This window comes from Haliaeetus albicilla, chromosome 25 (assembly GCF_947461875.1).
Source record: "Haliaeetus albicilla chromosome 25, bHalAlb1.1, whole genome shotgun sequence".
Taxonomy (NCBI): Eukaryota; Metazoa; Chordata; class Aves; order Accipitriformes; family Accipitridae; genus Haliaeetus; species Haliaeetus albicilla.
This window is the reverse complement of record NC_091507.1, coordinates 15,958,677-15,984,545: the sequence shown is the minus strand read 5'-3', so window position 1 is coordinate 15,984,545 and position 25,869 is coordinate 15,958,677. Positions and strand designations below refer to the sequence as shown.

The 25,869-nt window shown below is 40.3% G+C and overlaps 1 protein-coding gene and 1 long non-coding RNA gene across 23 annotated transcripts in view; one reads left to right on the top strand and one right to left on the bottom strand.

Moving 5' to 3' along the window:
* Positions 1–19,740, top strand: part of INPP4A (inositol polyphosphate-4-phosphatase type I A) — a 130,159-nt gene extending 110,419 nt beyond the window's left edge. For 16 of the 22 annotated variants that reach the window (XM_069770026.1, XM_069770030.1, XM_069770024.1 and 13 more), the window contains 5 exons: positions 1,382–1,522; positions 2,880–2,977; positions 6,189–6,301; positions 6,658–6,812; positions 12,191–16,668. In XM_069770026.1, the coding sequence (XP_069626127.1) occupies positions 1,382–1,522; positions 2,880–2,977; positions 6,189–6,301; positions 6,658–6,812; positions 12,191–12,371 (688 nt within the window). In that variant the 3' untranslated portion in view covers positions 12,372–16,668. The other 6 variants (XM_069770025.1, XM_069770034.1, XM_069770033.1 and 3 more) reach the window with 1 other exon arrangement.
* On the bottom strand, positions 16,265–23,599 carry LOC138681882 (uncharacterized). Its single transcript, XR_011322086.1, has 3 exons — positions 23,374–23,599; positions 20,024–20,271; positions 16,265–16,388 (listed from the first exon to the last, which is right to left on the bottom strand). It is a non-coding gene; the product is annotated as an uncharacterized lncRNA (long non-coding RNA).
* Between the last annotated feature and the right edge of the window lie 2,270 nt (positions 23,600–25,869).

Below are 25,869 nucleotides of genomic sequence, written 5' to 3'. Positions count from 1 at the left end.
TAAGGCTTATTCGATTACAGTGTGCTGTACCAAGCTCCACTGGAGCTTTGCCCAGTGTCATCCACATCTGAAAAAGAGCTAGAGTTCTCAAAGATAAAAACATTTAGAGGAACTTTGTTAAGTTAAGGTTCACATGCAATGAAAAGTGCCTCAGCTGAAGGAGGTCTGCAGTACAATCGTGTATGTTACAGAAATTGCTGAGACCTCTGGAAATGACTGACAGCTGACACAAAATTCCATTCCAAGGAAATATTTAGTTGAAACTTCCCATCAGCTATAGGACAATAATCAGCAGGAAACCAGTCTTCATTAGTTTCAGGTCTGATAGTGTTGCTTATTCTTTTGCTGTCTAGATTTTACTCAAGAAAGAGAAGAAAGAAATTGTGTATTTATTTTGGTGCAAACTATTGGAAGGTTTACATTTAGAGGTGAAAATAGTTTTTTTGCTTTCAGACAAAGCATAGGATTTGCATGTCCATCCAATGTAAGTGTGGGACAGACCAATTTTGATTACCTTATTATATACTTCTCAGAGTTCTTTTGTTATACTTGAGCATATATGCTGTACTTGAGAGTTCTGCACTGTAAAGACTTGGATGTAACACCAAGGTATTGTTGCTGATAGGTTAACAGACAGCACACAAACCACAGTAACTTGTGTCTTGGCGGTTCCAACATAGGGTAGTATGACATACCTTAGTCTGCACTGATGTTATGAGATAAGGTAAGCTGTGTTACCTCCCGTATGCCATGAGATAAAGCATACACAGTGCTCTTTGCTGTAGCTCAGCTGACTCAAGGTAACCTGTTGTGCTGCAGGAGCAGCTTGTAGGTCTGAGTGATATGTTTCTGTATCAGTGCTTTTGTTAGCTCCCCCTTCAATTTATGCTTCAGTTGCTACTATCATTGCCTCTATCCTTCTGCTCAGAAAAGTCAGTACTACTTACTGTATCCAAAAATGTGTCCTTTTATGCATGTGCATCATCACTAGCCTTTATCACTTTAAAATCAAATATACTTTACTCTTGATGAGATGGGGACATGCCAAAATTTGGCTTTTTCTACCCAAGTTTTACAAGAGCTGCAGTATTAATGAGCAGAGCAAAATCAGCTTTTGTCAGGAAATTGGCAGATATGATTAAAATGTCCATGAGGATGCAAAATCAGCATTACAGGTTGCTGCAGGTTTGTTTTTGAACTAGAACAGCTTTTCTGATTAAGAGCAAGCTGTGGCAGTTCCTGAAAGTCCTCAGTTTTGACTGATACTTATTTTTTAATAGTTGTATTATGTTCTAGATATTATCCCTCTTTACATAAATAACACATTCTTGGAATGTAGCTTTTTGATCTTTGTGTCTAATAGCTGTTTATTTCTTTGCAGTGATGGATTTAATGTGAGGATCCCTTTGCCAAGCGCCTTGTTTGATTTGTTGCCACGAGAGATTCAAAGTGGCATGTTACTGAGGGTTCAGCCTGTTCTTTTCAATGTGGGAATCAATGAGCAGCAAACCCTGGCAGAGAAGTATGTATTCAGTCATGCAAGCTCAAACTTAATGGCAGTTCAGCAGTCTCCTGTTCTGATGGAAGTATGTCTCTATGGAGTTGCACTGTTGCATTACTAACAGTGATTCAGTTTCTCCAATACACAAACAAGGGAATACTGAATGAAGCTGTCAAATGCAAAACAAAAAAAAAGGAGGTCCTTCTTTATACAGCCTATAGCTGTGGAGCTCCTTACCTCATGGGTTTGAGTCTAGTGCAGGTTTATGTGGTTCAGAAGTGAATTTACAGAAAAGGAAACCTGTCATGGGCTATTTAACACAGAGGTACTGCTTGTGACTCAAGACCTCTGTGGGTGACAGATCACTAGAGGCTGAGAGATCATTCTGAGTATTGCTGTGTATTTGCCCTCTTGGTTTTGCACTCTCCCCTAGACTTCCTCTTCTGGCCACTGTCAAAACACAGGATAATGGGCTAGATTGACCTTTGTTTTAACATAACTTTGCAGTACTTATGTAATGCAACAATGTTCTTGTAAAGCTAAAAAATATAATTATGTAATTATATTTGCTAGGGAAACTGTTCAGTTTTGGAAGAGCCACCAGGGCTTCCCTTTGTTATGGCCATATCCTGTAAAGAATACATTGATAGAGCACTGCTCAGATGGAGAACTCCAGTGAAGTCAGGCACATGCATGTTGTGACAGCAGCCTTGGTACTGGGGTGGAGCGTACAATGTGATGGTGGACAGCTAGAAAAAGTCTAACAAAGGCATTCCAGCAGTTACTGTTGTCCTATGTTGCCTATAAAGGGAGCCCAAGGTGACTAGCATAGTTACAGATGTCAACATTGTGTGTGTGTATCTATGTAGATATAGTTAGATGAGATGAATCATGGCATCACTGACAATATTTATTACATTCATGGTTTATTACTCCTAGATCTGTATTTCTCATTTACATATCTGAAGTCAAAGTTCTTAATCCTATCTACTGGTGTTATAGTTATTATTAGCTTATGAACTAAACTAGTAAATCTGTTATTAAAAGTTTGAATTTAGGCAAAATGATTTACCAGATGGGTATTTAATATTGAAAGAGAGACACAAAAGCCAAAGAATTTTAAGTACTATTTTCTACAAGATTTTTCTTTCACCTTCCTTCCCACTTTCCCCCTCACACTCATATATTTTCTTTTCCTGTAATGAATCACTACAACACTTCTCTGTTACACTTTACTCTGCTTTTGAATGGTTAGGAATTTCATGGGCTGAATCTTTAAACTGTTTTCTGGTAGTCATATTGCCAAGTGCAGTTGTTTCAAAGAAGAGGAGAAACCTTTTACCTTGAGTTTAACTGTTCCCTCCTTTACCTTTTAAAGGTTTGGAGACACCTCACTGCAAGAAGTAATTAACATGGAAAGCTTAGTGCGGTTGAATTCGTATTTTGAGCAGTTCAAGGAAGTTTTGCCTGATGATTGTAAGTATTTGGTAATTAATGGCAAATTTGGTTGAACAACACAACTCAGGCTGATTTTTTCATTTGTTTGCTTCATGCTAATTGTTTAAATGTTGATGATAACGCTAGCAGTGGTAACCTCCAAGAAATGATGCAACTTTATTTTAATACATTAGTACTAAGTAGAGCAGATTCAAGAAGTTTAAAGGGCAGTCTGATTAACTTTCCTTTTTTAATTTACTTTTACTTTACATGTCTTTCTAAGTGGCATTATGTGCTGTGTAAACATGCAGCTAGGCAGTTAGATTACCATGAGGGGAAGGCATAACAGTGACACGTTATAGCAGCAGCACTTTTATATGCAGTTTTTGGTCATATTCTCTGCACTTGTGATAACCTGCACAGAGAGCAACTGCCAGTTTTTAGGAACTTAATCACTTTCCCTCTGCTTATCCTTTGTCACTTTCCTATAATTGTTGCATCTGCAGCCAGCAACAGAGAAGTCTAGCACCTGGAAGAGAGACAATAGCTACAAGCTTGAATTTTACTGGTTATGTAAGAAAATTTCTTGCTTGTTACTGTTTTTTTGGGAGGCAGTGGCATAAATATTATTTACGTGTGACCATAAAAATGGTGAAAATTCATTGATTCATTATTAGTATCAAACCTCTTGTAGGCTGATTTCATGGGTCCCACAACTGCAGTTTTATTGCAGAAATACAAATGCAGCAATGTGCCACAGGATAGTAAGAATTCTGTCTGTTAAAGTACGTTATTGTACTTTCAGTTACCCTGGATTTTTTTTGATGCAGCTGAGAGCAGAAGCTGTTTCCCTCCTTCCAGGCATTTATAATCCTGCATAATTGATACTCTGAAATTTTAGCTGCAAAGTTTTGATTTTTTTATTATATAGTAGTCTAGCATCGGACTTTCTTGTAAAGTTCAAAAGTTAATCAATTTAAAGTGATTTTTCTTCTGCTTTTCTCCGCCTTACTTTATATCTCTGTCTAGTCTTCCATAATAATAGCTCCCATTCAGGTCCTTCCTCTCCTCTTTGATTTTGCTCGCTTTTTTTTTTACTTCAGTCTCCTCCCAAGTCCCCAAACCTCTTATGTTGATCCAGTCACCTTTTAGCTTTTGCCTTTTTTCCTGACACTTTTTTTTAATCCTGCAATTTGTCTTCTGTTCTGTCATTTGTTCCTTCTCTTTTCATGTTTTTTGAACTCTGTTTTAACTTTATACTTACTCTCCTCTGTTTTTAAAGAGTACTGGTGCCATGACCTTGGGTTTCTTATTTACCAGTAACACTTAACGCTTTATACCAGAGGTTCTTCTTCAAGTAACTTGAAGTTGTGAACAAGGCTGGCATGCAGTGTTGGACAGGTGGCATTAACATGATCCCTAACAGTGAAAGAAAACAAAATAGTCTTGTGTCCACCTGCTTTTTCTCCCTTACTCTGGGTACTTGTCATTACATTGATCCCTGCCACATGAAATGAATACCACAAAGGTGGAGAATCTTCCTTCTGCCAAAACTTCTTTCTGCTTCACTGTTTGTCCTGGGTAAATGCAGACATATTGCACCTGGTTTTGCAATCCAGCTTGGACAAATGGTTTGTGGTTATAAACATTAAGCAAAAGTTTTGATTAGAAGTGTGAAAAAAATATTGCGAGTGTCCCAGCAAGTGTGTTAGAGATGCTCTGTGAAAAGCTGAGATTATATGGACAAACCTGGGACTGTGGTTGTCATAAGGAAGGTATGAGGGTGTGTTTTGCACCTCCTCTGTGGTGATATTTAGGACGTACAAAGTGAAACATACTTTTCCATGAACCCTAGTCAAGAGAGAATAACATTTTACATTTAACTGTAAACCAGGTGGTTATTATGACCAGCCAGTGGTGTAGTCTGTGGTAAGTAAGTAGAGGCAAAAGGAAAACCAGGCAGGTCATTCTAGGGGACAAGAGGCCTAGTGAAGTATCTGCTGGCAGCTTGTAGGAAATTTTCCCTTCAAGAGGGAAAACTTACACAAGGAAAGTTGATTCCTGATCTGCTGTCCTTGTCCCTGTGCTCTTAATTCTGGCCCCAAACCTGAGCCCTGGGGAACACCTCTTGTGACCGGCCACCGACTGGGTTTAACTTCCATTCACCACAACTCTTTGGGCCCAGCCATCCAGCCAGTTTTTTAGCCAGCAAAGAGTACATCCATCCAAGCCATGAGCCGCCAGTTTCATTTCTTCAGGAGAATGCTGTGGAAAACAGTGTTAAAGGCTTTACTAAAGTCTAGGTATACAACATCCACAGCCTTTCCCCCATCCACGAAGTGATCGCCTTGTCATAGAAGGAGATCAGGTTAGCCTAACATACTATTTGCTGTGAGAGGATACATGGTCCAAAAATAAAACCTCATATATTACCGATGTGGGGTTCTCTTTGTCACATAGTTATTTTTTAACAGTTCATGCCTCCTTATTTATCCAGTCATAGCTTTAGTTGGCATCCTCTGTAGTTACCTCTTTAAAAAAAAAAACAAAAAAACACAAAAAGATGACCTATTTAATACTTGTCACTGATTGTCTTGAGTATCTTTCTATATATGTAAGAGATGATGTGTAACACTTTGAACATGACTACTGAAAGCATTCTAAAATACTGAAAAATTTCAACTTATTTATTTCCACTTAGTGAAATATTAGTAAACATATCATGACAGTATGGTGTCCTGTTGGAGAGAGTGTTTCTTGTAACTTGAAACTGGCCAGCTTGCAAATTTAAAATTGAAAATGTGAGCAGCATATAAAATATCTTCAGAGTTTCTGTGGAGACATGCATGATATCCTATCACCTCTGAGGGGTGATAATACAGGCAGTTACATGTTTATATGCAGTTATGAACCGTGTAAGAAAGCAAGTACATCTGTGACACAGAAAACAAGATACTATACCAATCTTGCTCCCTTCGTTCACTCTGTTATTATATTGCTATCAGATTCTGAGCCCCTGAAGTTTTAAATAACCTGAATGATATTTCCAGTTGACTTTAATTAAACTTGAATTTGTTTTGTTGGTGGTACTAAGTAATTAAGAATTGGGTTAATTGTTGTAAGCTTTGATAGTTTCAAGAAAACACAATTGTGTTTGCAACAGGCATATAGGAACACTTTCCATGTAACTTATCTTTGTAAAAGGGTTAAATACAGTAAGTAAGTGGAGTTGGTTTTGTTTGTTTTATAGGTCTACCTCGATCTCGTAGTCAGACGTGCCTGCCTGAACTGTTAAGATTTCTGGGACAAAATGTACATGCAAGGAAAAATAAGAATGTTGATATCCTTTGGCAAGCTGCTGAGGTATTTATTAATCTAAGCATCTCTGCATAGTTCAGGTTATTTTCTCTATGCATATGTATTTTCCCCTTTTTTTATTACCAATATGTTCAAATTTCTTCCATTTGCTTGCATGTAGCTTGGAAATACTGCCAGGTTAAACCTCCTCTAGAATGAGACATGGGGAGATAAAATGTATTTTCCACATCAGTATTTTCCCTACAACTCATGCAATGAAGTTCTGCTCTCTCAAAGATGACAACTTTTGACATCAAAGTCCTACACAACATTTGTGTCTCTCTAAGGAGAAGTACAGGCGTGTTCTCTGGCGGAAGGTTATGCATGAGGAAGGAATGATGAATTGTATGTCCTATTTCTAGATATGCCGCAGACTAAATGGTGTTCGATTTACAAGCTGTAAAAGTGCCAAGGATAGGACTGCCATGTCGGTCACCCTAGAGCAGTGTTTGATCCTACAGCATGAACATGGAATGGCTCCACAGGTCTTCACCCAGGCTCTGGAATGTATGAGGAGGTAAGAGTTTGAGTGTCACTTACTCCTAAATAAGGAACCATGCAAACTGCAGAGGAGCAGTGGTCTCTGTTTCTATCAAAAGGAAAAAAAAAAGTAAAATAAAGTCAGAAAACTGCAAAACCGACTGCTAGAATTCATCCCTCCCTTGCCTGTATTAGTGACTTGCGTATGCTAAAGCTGCTTGCTACCAGATTTGCATCAGATAAGCTTTAGTTTTCAGTAGTGAATTGGGAGTTCAGAGAAGCATGTAAAAGTGTGTTTTCAATTAATGCTGAGCTTACAGAACAGGAAACTGGTGCTTCTTTGAAAGTTGTTTAATGATGAGGTTACCTGAACTGTCATAGCACTGGGTTTCTTAGTTCCAGATCAGGCAGATTTCTCAGGGATGACCTCTCTTTTTTTCTCAGAAACATAGACACCTGCAGTTTGCACTGGTTTGCCACGTGTATTGTTCAGCAGTGAAACACTGCTCACTGGGCAAAATGTCGGTATGAGTGTTTCACAATACAGCAACCAAATTTCATCACAACTTGTCAGTGTCTTGTTGTCATATCAATATAATGATGTTCTGTATTCTGAAGCAGCAGAGATGTTTGCAGAATTAAATACTGTACTAAAAAAAAAAAAAGAAAATCGTGTTTACTGTTGTTCAATGCCTTGTTTCAAGCACTGCTGGAAAACTCCGTAACTCACATACCAAAAGAAAGGATAAGAAATCTAGCTTTAGTCTTTATCAGTGTAGTTCAACAATGCTGTTCAGTCCTGTTTTTCAACATTCACTCTTACTGAATGTACTGTACTGTGCGTCTTCTCACCAAATTCTCTAGAGTGTTCAATTCTCTTATCCTTTCTGTATGTTTTTGCTGTTTGACCCTTTCTTACTCTTCGGTTACCTAGAAGGACAATGTCTCATATAATAACACTTGCAGCCTTTTACACTAATAATTTGTTTTTTATATCTACATCCAATTGGATGTCACTGGACTTTTGTATTTTCACTTTTTTGCTGCACTTCTTGCTGCATTGTTAGAGAGTTAGTACAGTGTGTGAAAACTGCATTCAGAAACTAATTAAACCTTGATACCAGAAACAAAACTTAGAACAGCTTTGTGAGGGAGAAGTTATTAACTTAAAATGGAGCTAAGTCACTCTCAAATATCATTATTTAAATTATGCAACTTGTCAACTTAGACATCTGAAAGAAAAAAAGCTTTGTTGCACAGTTGTTTATTTAGTAAGAATAAAAACTGAACGAGTATAATACTAGGAATCTTGTTACTTTCTTTAAATTAGTTACTGAGTTAATGTTTGGGGTTTTTTTAATGCAGTTGTGAACACAGGATCAGATAAAATATTGACCCAAGAAACGCATTGTTGTATGTTGACCTGCACAGGGATATTGAAAGAGGGCCAATTTAATCAAAACGTTTGGCTTGTATGTTCTAGCAACATCAGGGACTTGCTTTGACGGGTGAAAGGTGTGACCTTCTCTTCTGTTAAATCTTTGACTAAGAGAGATTGTGCAGAACAAATACTGACTAGTCCTGCAGGAATACTAGGATTAGACCGTTTTTCAAGCCCATCACTCTTTCTTCCTCACATGTCATTGCTCTTTGGGGTAGGTGGTTGTGTTTTTAAAATTATTTGCCAGTTCTGCTCAGGAACAATGGCACAGAATTAACAAAGCTTAACAAGAGAGATAGGATTACAGAACAAGTATGTAGGAGTCCAACTCCACCCAAACCCATTTCAGCCTGGACAGGATGACCTGACCTAGATAACAGACACAGGAAGTGAAAGGGTAGCAAATTACTTCCACGGCATTCAGAAAATTTGCTTTTTCTTTTAACTTGGATCTTTTATGTGTGTAAGTGTACTGGAAATTGAAGGCTTGGCTCGGTCCTGAAGACTTCTGAAGTTTCTGGGGCAGTTGGAATGACAGGGAAGAAGTACTATTAAGTTGTGGGACTCAAAGTATTTAATCTCTTCTCTACTGGTGACTTTCTAGAGAACAAAAGCATCCTTGCTTACACTGTTCTTGAAAAATTAAGAAAGCACCCTCTTCTTCCATGTGATGTTGGTCTTCAGAGGTGTTAGTTCCCACTTAGTTGTCCTCAGGGACTTCCTTTCCTTCCTAGTCTTGCAATAATTATGTATCCATGATAATTATGTTCAGTGAGCATGGACATCAGGGAGAGAACATTGAGTGCTCTTTGTAGATGCCTGTAGAAATTCACAGATACAAGTTTGTGGCCTTCACCTTAGAAACAAATATCCTATTAGAATAAACTCACTTTTCTGTAAATAAGTTGCAGCTTTTCCAGTCATAAATCAAATATATGGTAACTCATAGCCTACAAATAGTAAAATCATGATGGTACATCTGGAAGTCCAAGCTACAGAGGAAATTACTAACTGGCCAGTAAAGGCAGCTCAAGAGTCAAGGTCCAACTGGATCACATAGCCTCTTCCAACTGCAGCAGTGCCAACATTCCCCACTGGACCTGTGACTCCCTGCCTTCCCTCCCCTACCAGATTACTGTCCTGTTAGATACGCCAGTGGAGCTGTTTGTGTGAATATGCTCTAATCCAGTTTCAGTCAAAATCAGCCTGGGTAGCAAAATGCTTTACATGTTTAAGGTAGCCCAGCGCATTTTCATTAAACCAACTAGGAAGTTGTGACACAAGCAGTTCAGCCAACAGAGAAGAGCTATGTCTGACAGGGGCTCTTGAAAAGCAGCTGGAAATGGGGGGAGGGAAATAGTGTCTTCTAGCTGCCATGATGCTAACTAAAAAGACTACATAATAAAGCCCTGACAGTCATGTTTGGTTATGACCACTCACTGCAATAAAACAGCCGTGATAAAAAGCTTGGTTGAATTTCTTCACTGGTTGACCTGCTTTAAGAATAAAATTTTGGTGGGTTGACCTTGGCTATCTGGCAGAAGCCCACCCAGCTGCTCTCTCGCTCCCATCCTCAACAAGACAGGGGGAGAAAATATGATGAAAAAGCTCATGGATTGAGATAAAGACAGGGAAATCCCTTGCCAGTTACTGTTACAGGCAAAACAGACTTGACTTAAAGAAAATTAATTTTTTGCCAATAGATTCGGATGGTAAGAAACAAAGACAAAAATTAAAACACCTTCCCTCCACAACCCCTTTTGTCCCAGGCCCAGGTACCACGATCTTTGTTCCCAACTCCTCTACCTCCTCCCCACACTGTGCAGTCCACAGGGGATAGGGAATGGGAGTTTGCAGTCAGTCCATAACAGCTTCTCTGTGCTCCTCCTTCCTCCTTGCATATCTTCCCCCACCCCAGCATGGGCCCTTCCCATGGGCTGCAGTCCTTCAGGGTAAACCTGCTCCTGCATGGGCTCTCCATGGGCTCCAGTTTCCTTCAGGAAATACTCACCTGCTCCACCATGGGGTCCTCCACGGGCTGCAATGCGGACATCTGCTCCACTATGGTCATCTCCACAGCTGCAGGGGAATCCCTGCTCCAGCACCTGGGGCACCTTCTCCCCTCCTTCCCTTATTTTGGTGCTCACAGGGCTGTTTCTCACATCTTGTCCTGTCCCTCCTCACTGCCATGCAGTGTTTTGCCTTTTCTTACGCACGCTTTCCCCAAGGCACCACCACCGTGGCTGAGGGGCTCAGCCGTGCCTGCGGTGGGTCCATTGGAGCCGGCTGGAACCAGCTGTGTCCAGCACGGGGCAGCCCCAGCCTCTCCTCACAGAGAGGATTCCCATATCCACGCTGGATTAGCAGGGAATTTGCTTTGTCTCTTTACCCTGGTCCTTTCCTAGAGGTAGTCTGCTGAATGTTTTGATTTAAGACACTGTACAATTCGGTGTATTTGGTATTTCCAAAAGGTGGCTTTTCACCCCTTGGGTGGAAGCATCTACGTGGGCCAACAGTGACAAGGAAAGCAGTTTCCAGCTCTTGCCTCCATTCCCACTGTACGTGTCTGTGCATGTCTTTGTGTAAAAATGAGTAGCTTGATACTAATCTTTAATGGTAGAGATGTGGCATGTGATGTTCATAATGTCATCTTGTAATTTTGAGCCTTTCTTCCTTCTTTCCCTCTCCCATTGTTTTACTTCCTTATCTATATCCTAAAACACTTTCCTTCCCCTAGACTATTCTGTTGAGCCTTTATCCACCACTTTCCAGTCAACGTTAGCTTTCCACTTACTGATTCTCCTGATCACACACACACACACCTGTCCCCACTGCTACAAAGATAATTGGGATTTGTAGGCATCACAGACTCAATCTGCTCTTACCCAGTGTAGGCACCAGGAGTGAAAACATATTTTGATCACCAATTTGGATGTGTTAATCCAGATCAGAAATACAGTTGGTTTAGTTCCCTGCCCACCTAATTCCATTTGACTTAAAGTGTCACCAGCATCTGAAGACTGTTTTTCTCTTTCACCACCTCCAGTGTATCTCTGATGGCTTCCAAGACATTGTCTGTTGGTTACCTAACCTTGCTATGCAACCAGCAAGATTATGTATCACCTTTTATGGATGGAGTGAGTGCACTTGTTCTAACAGGATCAGGCTCACAGGTTGCATTTAGTTGTTGCTTTGTAAACTAAAAATAGAGTTGAACTACACAGGGTATAAGACTGATCCAAAATGAAACAGCACACTACAAAGCCTTGGGCTACCTGAAGAGGTGTTCTCCACTGTAGGCCTTTGGTGCTCAAAGCAATGTAGGAAGCAGAGGCATAACGAGATGGGCTGTGCAGCGTGTCTTGTCTTCACATGCGTATATTGAGGCACTTCAGAAACACGCATTTTGGAAAGCATATTGGTACACACTTGAATTCATGTCGAAGCAGAAAAATAAGTGGGTGGTTTGGGGCTTTTTGTTTACATATTGAGCAGGTAGTTAAGAGGTTAAATTATTTCACTTCAGCCTACATGGAAAGATGTTTGAAAGGGTCAAATACTACAATGGTTATTCATGTTCAGCTTGCTTTTCAGAGCTCCGCTTCTTTGCAGCATGCGGAAGCATGGCAGAGCAGCATGGGATATTATTGCTTGGTAATCTGAAAGAATGAACATGGAAAACCATTTATGTTCAACCTACATGTGTTTATTTTCAGTAGACTACAGTACTTCTTTCTTATTTTTCTCTTTTATTCTCTTTCCCTCTCCTTATTTCTGTAATTGTGCTGATACATATTTTTGAGATGTTTTTCCACTCTTTCTTTACTTCATCTTCTGGTTTTGTTGTGCTTTCTTCCATGTTTTTTCATTTTCTTGACCACCCTGTGTTGCCATCTCTTTTTATACATTCATCTGCATGTCCGTCTTCTTTTCTGTTTTATTTTCCCTCCTCCCAACCTTCTTCCTTTTCACAGCATTGGAACACGGGAGATAGTCACCCAGAAGAACCTGAGTGGCTTGGTGCCCATCCGAGATTTCAGACTAGATCCCAGCCTCCTCTACTCTATTCCTTTACTAGCTCTCAGCCCCAATTTACTGATTGTGTGGCTGTTTCTGAGCATAGCATACCTGGTGGCCAGATTACGTTGCAAGTGAAGATAAGGTTAAAAAAAACAAAAACAAAAAAGTGCTTGAATGTGTATTGCCACTTGGTACCTGCTGGACAAAGGAATGTGTCATAGCATTGTCTGCCAAGAATTATTATTATGCCTTACAATTTGCGTTTCTATTGTACTAAACTGTAAATATACTTCAAATTATTTTATCAAAAAGAACTGTATTGAAACTTTAAATTATTGTTCTGCTTTCAGTGCTTGTAACATAGTCTGACATTGGCCTGTTACCTCGTTACTTTAGCCGGCCTTGAAGATCTCTTACCAAATATAGTTTTGTGTTACTTGTTTCATGTATTCCAGAGAAAGGAACTCTGTCTGAAAAGAATTTGTATCTTTTTGTATATTTAAGGTGTATGCTAATCTTGCCTTTCATTTTTACAAGCTATGAAGAGAAAAATAAAAACACGGGTGGGGTTTATAAGAAATTGTAAGAAATTTATTTAAAGAAATAAACAAATTTCTACCTTCATTTCAAAGCATAATATCCAAATTACATTGCTGAACAGTTTGTAGATCCATAGTCTTGTTCCTTTCTCATGGTTAAGTATGTTCTAATAGACTAGTGTACCCACTCAGAAAACTGGCGGTGTGCTGCATGCAGAATTATTTCATTCTATTTGTAGATCTCCATTTTGTAATGTATTAAAGACATAAAGAGAATGATTTGTGGTTAGGAAAAGGATGTAATTGGCATTAGCCTGCTAATGATCCATTACCTGTTTCAGGTGCTCTGTTACAGAACTTATTCTGAAACAGGGTCATTATCATTCTAGAAGTTAAAGATACTGGTCTTTAATATTTCAGGCAAGAAGAGGGAGATATCAGTTAGCTCCTTTAGTAGGTGGATTTGAGGTTTTCCTTTTGGCTTTGTTTTAATTACACTAGACTAAATATTACTATTATTTCCATTTTTAAGTGTTGGACAGCTTTAATAAGTTATGATGTTGATAGTGACTTAGAGATAAACGAATTATGTTAAGTTAACATTTATTTAAGTGGTGAGACTAAAGCGGCTTACCTAGTTTAGTCACACAGAATAATTGCAGATGAAATTTTATCATCATTTATATAGAACATCAAACTGGGAGAGGCCTGTTTAAACTGAAAAATTTTGTTGATTCAGTGGTCTGGCAGAGCTTGTCAATAGCAATAGCTGATCAAAAAACCTAACCTCATTTAATGTAGTTTGCTAAATTCGTGAAGGGATTTACTTCGCTTGGTGCCTGATATGACAGAAAATAGGGCTTCTGAGGAGAACCCTTCTAGTACTGTGGTTTCTATTTTCTACTATTATTAACTCGCTCAAAAAAGCTAAGTAGCTATAGCTTTTATTATCAATTTTAATGGAATTTGAACACTTCTGAGAGAGGTAAGCTTAAAAAAACAAAAAAGCAGAGTTAGAATAAAAATTAGAATAAAATCCTAAATTTGGTGAATATTCTAACTTTAAAAAAGTATGTGGTTATATTTGTGTCTTCATGAAATCAGACTGTACAGTACACTATCTTCTGGTATTTTTCCTCACTATTCTCACAATTTTGTTTTTAAAAGCAAAAAAAGATTTTTTTTTTTTTATATATACACATTTGAGCATACATCCTATTTATTTTTAGTTGCAATGAGTTTAGGTAAATCCTTACTGCTGTTGAGGTTTAAAATCATGGTATGATGATATTGGACATATTCATGTCCTGTGCTGATATCTAGTAGCACTGTGTCTCTGTACAAATAATTTCTTCTTTCTGATTAACACTGGTTCTTTTGCTATGGCTACCAAAATCTACCTTTTACAAAGTAAATGAATGTCAGGTTGGACTGTGGCCTTGTTCTTGCAATGTGATGAGTGTCCTAGGTTCAATCTAACAAGATGTGAAAGTAACTTTAGTATGCGTATCTCCACTGAACTCCCCGAGATTATTAATCTGTTTAAATAAAGTATGAAGGCTTTGCTCATGACTATCATTACAGTTGCACTAAGACCACCCTTAAATTCATCTAGAATGAAAGCCTAGGCTTTTTGAAAACTATGTAGTTTTTAACATTTTTTTCTTAAACTTTGGTGGGGACAAGTTTTCATCTTTTTTTCTTCTTTAGCTTACTCTGTGCTTTCATTCGGGCGTTCAGATTTAAAATGTTGTAATGCATACTGCTTATGTGCCTCCAGCAGAAGAAACATGGCACATGAAATGGTGTGTGAAATACATCTTTGTCACCATCTCTGTGGCCCACCTGTGCCGTGGAGTGACATGTGCAATAACCAGATGCAGTGGAATGAGTTATGAATGGAATGATTCACTTTGGAGTGAAAATGCTCATTTGCTATCCCATATATGCTATTTAAACTTATTGTTTTTATTAGTGCTCTGAACTATAATTTGTGCAAATTTTTGATGAATCTATTTGACTGCAACAGGCTTTGGGGGGGGTGTCTGTGAAACACAAAAGAATGACATAAAAATAGTGTCATCACGTATGATCCATTCTATAAAAGCCAGGTCACAGAATGTGCTGCAGAGGCAAATTTGAAACTTAAACTCTTTATTAGAGCAAAAAGTTACAATGTTTTAGGAAGTTAAACTAGGTGGTTGTCCTGGTTTAACCCCAGTCAGCAACTAAGCACCACGCAGCCGCTCACTCACTTCCCCCCCACCCAGTGGGATGGGGGAGAAAATCGGGAAAAGAAGTAAAACTCGTAGGTTGCGATAAGAACAGTTTAATAGAACAGAAAAGAAGAAACTAATAATTATATTGATAACACTAATAAAATGGCAACACTAATAATAAAAGGATTGGAATATACAAATGATGCATAGTGCAATCGTTCATCACCCGCTGATCAACACCCAGTTAGTCCCTGAGCGGCGATCCTCCTGCCCCCACTCCCCCCAGTTTATATACTGGGCATGACATCACATGGTATGGAATACCCCATTGGCCACTTTGGGTCAGCTGTCCTGGCTGTGTCCCCTCCCAACTTCTTGTGCCCCTCCAGCCTTCTTGCTGGCTGGGCATGAGAAGCTGAAAAATCCTTGACTTTAGACTAAACGTTACTTAGCAGCAACTGAAAACAGTGTTACCAACATTCTTCTCATACCTAACTCGAAAACATAGCACTGTACCAGCTACTAGGAAGACAATTAACTCTATCCCAGCTGAAACCAGGACAGTGGTACATACAGAACACAGTCAGTTTAATTAGCTAAAATTAGAAGAACAGTGAGGTCAGTAAGAGCAAGAGAGCTTTCAAACTGAACCAAAATCCAAACCTTCCTTTTGAATCAGATGACCACAGTTTACCTGGTAGATGCTGCAGCCATCTCCAAGACAGGAATAGCATGACGTTTCCACCATAAGATGGTGTACTGTACACTTTGCCATGAAGTTCTAGTATTCATTGTTTAGGTTTCAGTTCTCTATCGGGGAAGGACATTCTCCTGCAAGCCTAAATTGATTTATAATATATATTTAAAAGATAGTGCTTCCTCTTTGTATGCCTGTTTTTGGATATAATCAAAGGAACTCTGAAGTAGATTCACAAGCATACAGAAGCCTTATAACTGGAGTAGTTTTTTATTGTAGCACAGAACCTTTTTGTAATGTGGGGCAGTTGCACCAAAACATTGGGTAAAAATTAAATTCTGCACAGCTTTGTTTCATTGGGGTGATGACTGTCAATGCAGCCAATCTTTTTTGCACCCACACAAAGCTGCTATTTCATGATTAAGTTTTTTTTTCAGACTATGTTGGTTTTCAAGTCAATTTATGCATGCAGAGATAACTGGAAAGTCATTATTTTTGTATCAGCTCTAATCTTTAAGTATGTACTTATAATACTGACATACAGGGAACAACAGTATTACTTTAAAGCACTTACGGAAAGAACAGCAGTTTTTCTTTTTCAGCATAATATACTAATAAGTTAGCAGAACTGCTTGTAAGCAATCTCTTGGGATCCTTTGTGCAATGAAGCGGCATGTGAACTCCACAACAGTGTACCCTGAAATACATGAAACCATCGTGAAAGAACTTTTTCAGTAGATGCACTGCTGCTTTTTAGAAATGCAAAACTAGCAATCAGACATAGCATGTGTCCATTCTGTGTGCTTCTTACTAGCATTGTATGATGAGTCATCATTTTTAATATTTGCGGTGGCAAATTAATTAAACGCTCATTAATATAACCAACTTTTTGTTAATGCTATAAAATAACCAGTTCATTTCATCTTAGTTTAAGTCTTTTTTTTTTTTTTCCTTTTTACTGCTGTCATTTTTTGTGCTTGTTTTTTTTCCCCAGTGAGGGTTGTCGGCGAGAAAATACAATGAAGAATGTTGGATGTCGCAAGTATGCATTTAATTCCCTGCAACTGAAGGCTTTCCCAAAGTATTACAGGCCTCCAGAAGGAACTTATGGAAAAGTTGAAACATAATCATACTATGTCCTTTAATTGCTGTTCCATTAAAACATGTGGATACACTCTAGATTAATACATGATTTTGTCATCCAGAAGAGATAAATAACCTTTTTGTACGTTTCGCTAGGTTATACAGAGCATGTTACTTACAGAATTGGAATCTATAGTAACAGTTATTCTGACACCTTAGCTTGAGAATAGTGTGATGACTCTCTGCCCGTTTAAATAGCCTTCAGTGTATGTAAGATGAACAAATATTGTGCTACTTAATAATTACCTATATGCAAATAGCTAGGTAACTCCTGGATGGGCAAGGACTCTAGGAACGGCATTTAGGCAGCTGTTTCACATGACATCTTTTTATACTGAGTTGACTTGAGATTGAGCTTTTCATAAACTTTTTAAAACTGAGAGTAAAATTCAGAAGTTGTAAATAAAAAGGGATTGGATCCTAGACAGTCTAATAACTGTAGAATGCATTGTTACAATCAAGAAACAGAAGTTCAACTTTAAAAAAAAATCAGCGCAACAAAAGCCAGGAGTATAAATTGTTTTACTGTATATAGGATGCCATCTTCATATATGAAATTAACAATACATAAAAGGCCAGGCATATGAGGTCTAGTTTCTAGTTCTGTCCAAATAAAACAAATTCCTGTCACCTTCAACAAATAAGGACTTGGGCACACATCTTAACTGATTTTAAAAAGTGTTTCGGAAACATAATGATGCCTAACCATTAATGCCAGCAACAGTTCCCCCTGCCCTTCCCTACTATAAGGCAAGTGCAACAAGCAAGTTGCTAATGTTGCATGTGACATGTTCACTATGTTCCATGGTATTCTATATTAATTAACAACACTTTTACCTGTGGCTTTTTATATCACTTCTGGATTGTAAGCATTAGTATCTTGGGGGGGGCGTGTTACATTTTCTTGATTGAGGTTTGATTTTTTTTCCATCTCAATTTTGTACATCAATACAAAAATGCTCAAAGCGCCCAACGCATCCTCGTTACTCCATAACCAAAACTGGTTTCTGTTTACCTTTGCATTTTACCTGGGTAGATGTTCAGAATCCGGGGGGGGGGGGGGGGGAAGTATGACCATTTTCAGAGTATTTCTGAGGAAGGTAGTGATGGCCCATGTTGATAGAAAGGAACTGCTCATGTGCTACTGCTAATGCGTGAGAGCTTCATATATGTTCTAGCTTATGACTAAGGTGCTCAGTTTGATAGCATTTGATAAAAAATGTTCAACATATCTCCTTGGAAATAATCTCCCAAGGAATGCCTCTGAGGCTAAGATACCTTTTTAAAAAGCAGCTCAACATTGATTTCCAAATTTTAACAGGATTAAGTCATCTCTAGCTAGCTTTGTTCAGCACACTGTGCCCTTTCCTTCCTGGTTTCTAAGGATGCAAGTTTTAGAATAGAAAAATCCGCTCAATTATTCTTGTAAGAGTAGCAACAGCCAGGTAAGTATATGGCTGGTTTCTGATTTCTTTCTCCCTCACTGATGTTTGTCTGTGCTGTCACTGCTCTATCAATCAGTCATGTTCATTCTGCTCCCATGTAGGTTTGGGGGTTACAGGTCTAGCAGTTTTTGCATTTTGCTTTTTGCAGTCAAACACTGAGCAGCATGTCACAAAGTCAGGTCAGAGAGTTCTGCTGAACTAGGTTGTTACCACTCTTTCAGTCTCTCTAGGAAAACAAAACACTGAATTCTGCGCAAATTCAATGTATTGTACTACCTATCCTAAGTCTGAATGAGTCATCTACAGTAGAACAGTCCCTTGGAAACTTTACAAACCCTGTTCGCCAATTAACAAATTAGTGTTGATTTTATTGTATTGTTAATATGTAAACAAATGTATGGTGAAAAACTCTTCAATGGGATCTCTTTAGACATGTAATTCCATTAGTTCTGCTGAACCTTCAGTTCCTGGCCCATTATTAAATGCTACATTTATTTTTGTATAAACTATACTCTTTATATCCCTTAGATTTTATGAGTTGATAATTTTATTTTGTATATTTCAAACATAGTTAATTATATTTTAAGTCTTGTATTGTTACACTAAAAATCTTCCAATGTTCAGCTTCAGACAAAAATAACAAGAGGTCTATGGTAACAATTAGCAGAGACTCTCTTAGACTGTGGCCAACAATCATTAGATCTACCCTAGAGCTTAGCGATCCTTTATTTATTTTGTATACCAATGTAATCAGAAAAAGTTGCCGAATTTTGTATGTGCATGGATTTCATTCACCTTTTTAAAGTGGTGGAATACCGGTCTCAAGTACTGCATTATTTTGTTTAAAATACTCTGATTTTAGTACGCTTACATGTCAAACATTGTTGTCCAGCTAACATTTTATATATACGCCATTGTCAGTACATGCACATCGACGGGCTTGTTTAAAGGGCGTAATGAACAGTAAGATCTTGAGGAGTTCATCAAAAAAGAAAAACTGTGAAACTTGAAATCCACATAGGATGCTTCACAAGGGTGGAGTAAGCTTTTCTGTTGCACAGGAGAGGCAAATTTAAAGGATTACTGTAAAATGAAGTTCTGTCTAATGTTCTTTTTTGAGTACCTTTTTTAAATTATAAAACATACAAAGGTAAAAAAAGAAAACTGTTGCCAAGTATGTTCTGTGTATGTTCTGTGAAAATACCTACAGCACAGTTGCCTTTTGTTTCATTTATACATGTAAAATTATTGTATAATACAACACTGGTTTGTCCCAACACAATTGTATTTGCCAAGCTTTGTGCATTGAAATATTTTTATTTATTTGGTTTTGGGCAGTATTAATATATCATAAACATATGGCTACTGTTTTATATATTCTAGTTCATCCAATCCATGTATGCTGTAAATGTGCTAGTCTTTAGGATGAAAACCAATAAAGAACTGACAAGAATTAACAAATCATGGCTTATTTTTAATGCATTTGTGGTAAATTAAAATAAACACTTTCAGGTGCCTTGGCTTGATATGCTTTATCTGTTGGAAAATAGATTGAGCTAAGTTGTGTATGGAGATACTTTAAACAGATATGTGAGTCAGGAAATAGTTTCTCCTAAACCCTGCTAAAGTACAGCTGCTGTCAATTTTCTGTAGTTAAGTCAGGCACCAGTTTGTCCCACATGGTATACATTCAGCAGCAACAGTTAAACAAGGAAGCAGTATGAGATTTTTTAATTTTACATACTTTCTCCATGAATCTTCTATAAGACCTTCCTGAGCTTCGTTGTCTGTTTTTCATTCTTCCTTTCATTAATAGGATTCTTTTGCTGCTGCTGCTTCCCCTTCAGCCAGCTCATCCCTCCAGCAGCTTTAGCAGTTGTGCTACTTTTTCAGCAGGGATAGGTTGTTGTTGTTGCTTGTCATTTTGATTTCAGGTTAAATATAAATTTTACATAATAGTGTAGCAGACAATGATCCAGAGCATTCTGATTTCTATAAAATACAAAGAATAGAACATACAAATGTAATGCTGCTGTCACTGGATGTTTGAGAACTGCCAAATACAATCTTATTTGCATGAAAGAGGACTGAGGGCCACAGGGGAGGGCTTGATGAATTAGTTTTTCCTGTTACACAGAAAGGAAAACAGTACCAGGAAAAAACCCACACTGCTTTCATTCAAAATGTAGAAAGAGAAGATGCTTGACAGGTGGGAATTCCTAAATTGCAAATGCAAAATACATGTACATACATGTGTGTGTACATGCATATCTGTATTTCAGAATTTTTAAATTGGTCTCAAAAACTATCTACCAGTGTTCATTTTAATTTGAAAAGGTGACGTGTTTAAAAGACGGTTGAAAGTTTAACATCTTTAAAAGGCATTCTGAGCTCTTGGGGAAATAATTGCCACTCGTTTGAAGCTGATGTACGTGTCTCCATAACCCGGGTTGCCTGTGGAACTGTGGCTGTATGAAGGGCACACACGTGTCCATGGGTTGTAAATGATGCTATGGGGAGCTGCTGGGAGCAGCAATGACTGTGTGCTTTGGTGTGGGACCAGAACTTGTTCCATCTCTTTGCCGTGACTTCTGCTGTACGGCAGCCTTCAGGCAGGACTTGAAGCTCTGGTACAGCTTTCTGTGTATGCGCAGCACCTGCACTTCAGAAAGGCTTACCTGATGTCGCAAATGTAACGTCTTAAAGTTTGAAACATGTACTTGGACAAAAGAGAGGAAATGTTAATAGATGCAGTACAAAAAAATGCATGAGATGATAATAGAAAACCAAGAAGAGTACAACAAAAAAAATAGCAAAACATTTGTTTAAACCAGAAAAAGAGTCCTCATCAGAAGAAATTGTAGCTAATTTTGGTGACCAAGAGTAAGCTCTTTCAGTGTTTTTCAGTTTGCAAATTCCTAAACATTTCTAAGATCCACCTCAGAAATTTTCTATCTATATATTGTTGCCACCTGCATGTGGGTTTGTTTAAAATAGTTCTCCCTAAATGAATGACAAGACTTTCAGGCTATGAATGGGAAAGCTTAACTCAACAGTAACCTCCTTTTCTTGCATTATTTTAAATGTCAGACAAACTTTCTGCTCCCAATTAATGAAATATTTTGCCCACTGCAGCTGACTCCCTTTGGCAGCACGACAGTGACATGTGGACCTGTGTCCTACTTTATTCAGTAGTGTCCAATGTGATTGGTTGATGGCATGAAAACACAGTTTATAAGAGCCTGGTGTCCCTGCCAAGCATCCCATTTCTTTCTTAACTCATGCCAATATTACGTTCCGTGTTGTTTGCCAGTCTGGTCCCATAAATTTCTGATGTTTTCTGTATTCCGCACAGACCTCAGCATCAAGAACTTCTTATTTTTTGTGGTGGCTATTGTATTTGGGTATATACCCTAAGTATTCTGAATTTGAAGTTCTGCAATTCTGTACTTTACAGATTTTACAGCGTAAGGAACGTACTGTACATCCCCTAATGTAATTATTGTAAAGTTTTGGTCCTTGCATTGAAAATACTTGAGATAATGTGCTGTATATACTTACGTGTATCATTTTGTACCTAACCCCAAATCACTATGCTTGTTGAGTGTTCCGGAGGGAGCAGGGTGGAGAAACCTTCCCAATGTCTCCAAGAGTAACAGCAGCTGTAACCCAAGCTAGATCACTGGCCTGAAGTCAGTCGCTGCCCATCAGGCTCACTGAACATTTAGTTATTCATAAAGTTGAAAAGAGAGATTACAACAGCCAATGGGAAAGGCATTACCGGGAATATGAACAGATCACACTGTGGCTGAAAAAAGTGATCTGGGGCGAGAATGGTTTTGTTTGCTTAGTGCTCCCATCAGGGTCATCAGAAATCTTTTGTGCTAAAACTACACAGGGATTCCTGGCAAAAACCTTTGGAAGGGTCTGGAAGTACGTCCCACTTGAATGGTGGGTGAAAAAGGGGGGAAGTTTTAGAAAATTCTCTATCTAATTTGAAATTAAGTTTTAATGACAAGGGATATAGAACTGGAATATAAAGCAGTTACTTATCCGCAGGACCTCCAGATCAGCCCTGATTCTGGTGACTACGGTGTGTGCTTAATTGCTTCAGTCTGCTACTTCACACAAGCCCATGAAGCTTTTTCAATATGCACATCAAAGCATCAATAAAAATCTTGCTGCTGCTGCCTAGGCCCTACGTGAGTTGTGCTTACGTACCAGTATGATGCAGGGAAAAACTGCTGAACTCACAGGTTTTAAATGAAGTCGGGATGGATGCGGTTTCTCCGTGTATTCTTAAGCAGCCAGCAATCAGTACGTAACGAGTAAATAACAAGAGTGATTAACGTCAACAAAACGATTAACCGGGACCAAAGGCCTTTAAAACCATAAACCTTGGCAGTTTCTGCAGCAGGGAGGTCCGGCCGGTATTTTATACCTCCCCGAAGCCGGCGACGACCACAAGGCTGTTGCCGCAGGCAGGCGCGGGACGTCTGGGAGCGCCCCGGCACTCGGCACCTGAGGTGAAAGGAGCCGTTACCCTGCCAGGGGCCTTCCAGCCGCGCCCCCCCCCGGCCCGCTCCGCCCGCTTCCACACGCATCAACCCCCCGCCAGCCTCGCACCCCGGCGAGGCGCCGCTCCCGCCCTACAGCCGCCCCCCAGCCGCGCGGCCGCCGGTTAGAGCGGGGCGGGAGGGCCGCACGGCCGGCCCCTGCCCCCGACGGCCGGCCCCTGCCCCCGACGGCCGGCCCCTGCCCCCGACGGCCGGCCCCTGCCCCCGACGGCCGGCCCCTGCCCCCGACGGCCGGCCCCTGCCCCCGACGGCCGGCCCCTGCCCCCGACGGCCGGCCCCTGCCCCCGACGGCCGGCCCCTGCCCCCGACGGCCGGCCCCTGCCCCCGACGGCCGGCCCCTGCCCCCGACGGCCGGCCCCTGCCCCCGACGGCCGCCGCCTCGCGCGCCAGCGAGCCCCGGCGGGGGCGGCCCTGCCCTGAGGGGAGCGCTCTCCCCACACCCGCGGGGCTGACCTCGGTACCGGGGCCGCTCCTAAGTCCCGGCCCGAGGAGGCCGAGGCCGGGCGGGGGAGGTTACCTCAGGTGGGGTTGGCGGCGGGAGCCCCCCGAAGGGACCGGCGTGAGCGGGAAGCAGAAGCGGGCGGGTCCGCCGGTGCCGGCCGGTCTGTGGAGCGGTAATAAACACCCCGCTCGGCCGCGGTGGCGGTTGGTAGAGGCGGTGAGGGGCAGCGGCGGCGGTCGCTGCCGCCTTCCTTTCGGGGAGGGACACCACCAGCCAGGGAGGCCGCTGTGGAAGGTGCAGCCTGGCTGGTCCCTTCGGCCGGGTGGTGTAGAGCCTCCCCACACCTACGTGTTACTCCAAATTATCGTTCCTCATAAGCCAGGGATGCTCGTCAGTGTGGGCTAGCCCCAGCCTGCGGCATCTCTTTTAGAAATGCGCTAGTAATGTAGTATTCTTTAATCCAACAGGATTGAGAATCCTGTTGTAGTATTTGTTGGATCCTGCACTTAAATGAAACTTCCTAAAAATTTTATTCAGGTAACTGCTTATCGTTTAGATTTCTACTGACTTGGCATATTGGTGAGACTTGCAATTTCCACGTTGAAGTAGAGGCAAGTTGATCTCTAGAGTTCTTAAAATATTGTAGCAATAAAACGTTTATAGGAAGGAAAGATAGCTAAGTGCTTTTAATATTTGACTACAAATTACTTAAATTGTAGCCATGTCTTGAAATACTGCAGTTTGCAAACAGTGCAGATTTGAGAAGACCTGAAAAGCAAGGTTGAAATAATTTACTTTTTTTGGTATTTCAAGACGTTTATTAAATTGCCACTGATTGATGTTGGTATTGGGCAGGGGGTGGCTCTGGCATCTGACATTGAAATCCTGGAGATCACCTGTTGCTATAGAAATGCTCTGTTTGAAAATGTCTGTAAAAGTGCCCTTCACGTTACAGGTTTGTGACAAACATGAGGTGATCTAGCCTAGATGTGCAAGACATCTGTCAGGTCTTGAATAGCGTTTGTTAGGTATAATAGGGTACAGTCATTCTGATGGGTTTTTTTCTATAAATTCTTTCTGACCTCAGAACTTTCTGATTCAGGGTTATTCCTGCACCATTTTGTTCCTCTGACCGTGAGATTTTATTGCATATTCTTCATGTTGTGTTTTGACCAAGTTTCCCATGAGCTTGACAGGCCTTTCAGTTACAGCACATGAAGTTACATTTTCAGTCAACTTTAAGTTGTACGAGACAGTGGGTATTCCTTGAAATGCTGTGGCAATAACCACAACTTCATGGTCTATAGGCAAATGGCTGAAGATGAGTATCTTTGACCTTTCTCTGTTCCTTGCCAGATTTAGAATACTTTCATGAAACTTCTAGATGTTCCAAAAAGGTGAAATAAGGCTTTACAATATCTCTGTGGGAGTAGTCTCTAGGAGTGGATAAATCTGCAACACCACTGTGAGACATGGCTTATGGCAGGAGCTAGAATAAAGCTTATTGAGAAATATCAGCCAGTAGAAGTGCTTAATTACTGAGTTGAAATATGGCAGTGCTACTAAAAACCGCAGCTGGCTTATTTTCCTCAGTCCCAGCCCCTTTCCTCTAAGAAGGCTCATCAGCACAGCAGTAATTCGGAAAGTGCAGGCGTACTCCCTCATCTGCCAGAGAGGCAGTGGGCACCTCAGCGCTTGTGGGAGGCCAGCATGCAGGAGCAGCCTATGGTGGGGTGCAATGCACAGTAGCACAGTGCAGCTGACTGGCAGCCACTTCTCGAGGCACTGGTTGAATTTCCAAGTCACCATGAAAAGCGGCATCCCCTTAGTTGTCTTTTTCTATGGCAGCGGTATCAGGGGCTGCCTGCAGAGCTGGTCCCAGGAGCTGATGCAAACAGCAGGTGTGGGATTTGTTTTCCACCTGTGTCAGGCTAATGTGACTCAGGTCCAGGTGTTTGTACCTCTGCACTTGAGAACACTTGTCTTAAGATGCTCTGCAAAGTGCAGGGCAATGAGATCAGGTGTTACGAAAGGGAAGAGGAAGGTATGTGAAAGGAGGATGGAAGATTTGTTTGTCCTGCCTTCTTCCCTCATGAGCAAAAAAGGAAAATGGACAATGTTTGGTTTTTACTATGTGTATCTAAATCGGTTCTCTACTGTAACGTGGGCTGACTCAGCACATAAAATCCACATTGCAGCCTCGGCTGTGTATGCTGGTTCTGCAGGGAGTTACACATTACAGATTCTGGCTCCACTGCTGCCATCAGCAAAGCTTTGCAAGCACTACTTTCACTAAATCTACAAAGGATGCTCGACACCCATAGCTTGCCTAACTTGTAGGTATCTTTGTTGCCTGATGTGGTGTTGAGCTTCTTGAGGCTTTCTATATTGGGAATTACTAATGAGGAAGTTTATCGTTGAGACTTGTCTTGGCCTGGGCTTCCTTCTCCCACCCCAGTGCTGGGAGAGGAGACAGGGCTTTGTATCTCTAGCCTCGCAGGCACAGCCATAGCCTTACCCAGCTATGTCACACCCCATTAAGTAACAGAGCTTGTGGACAAGGTCCTCATT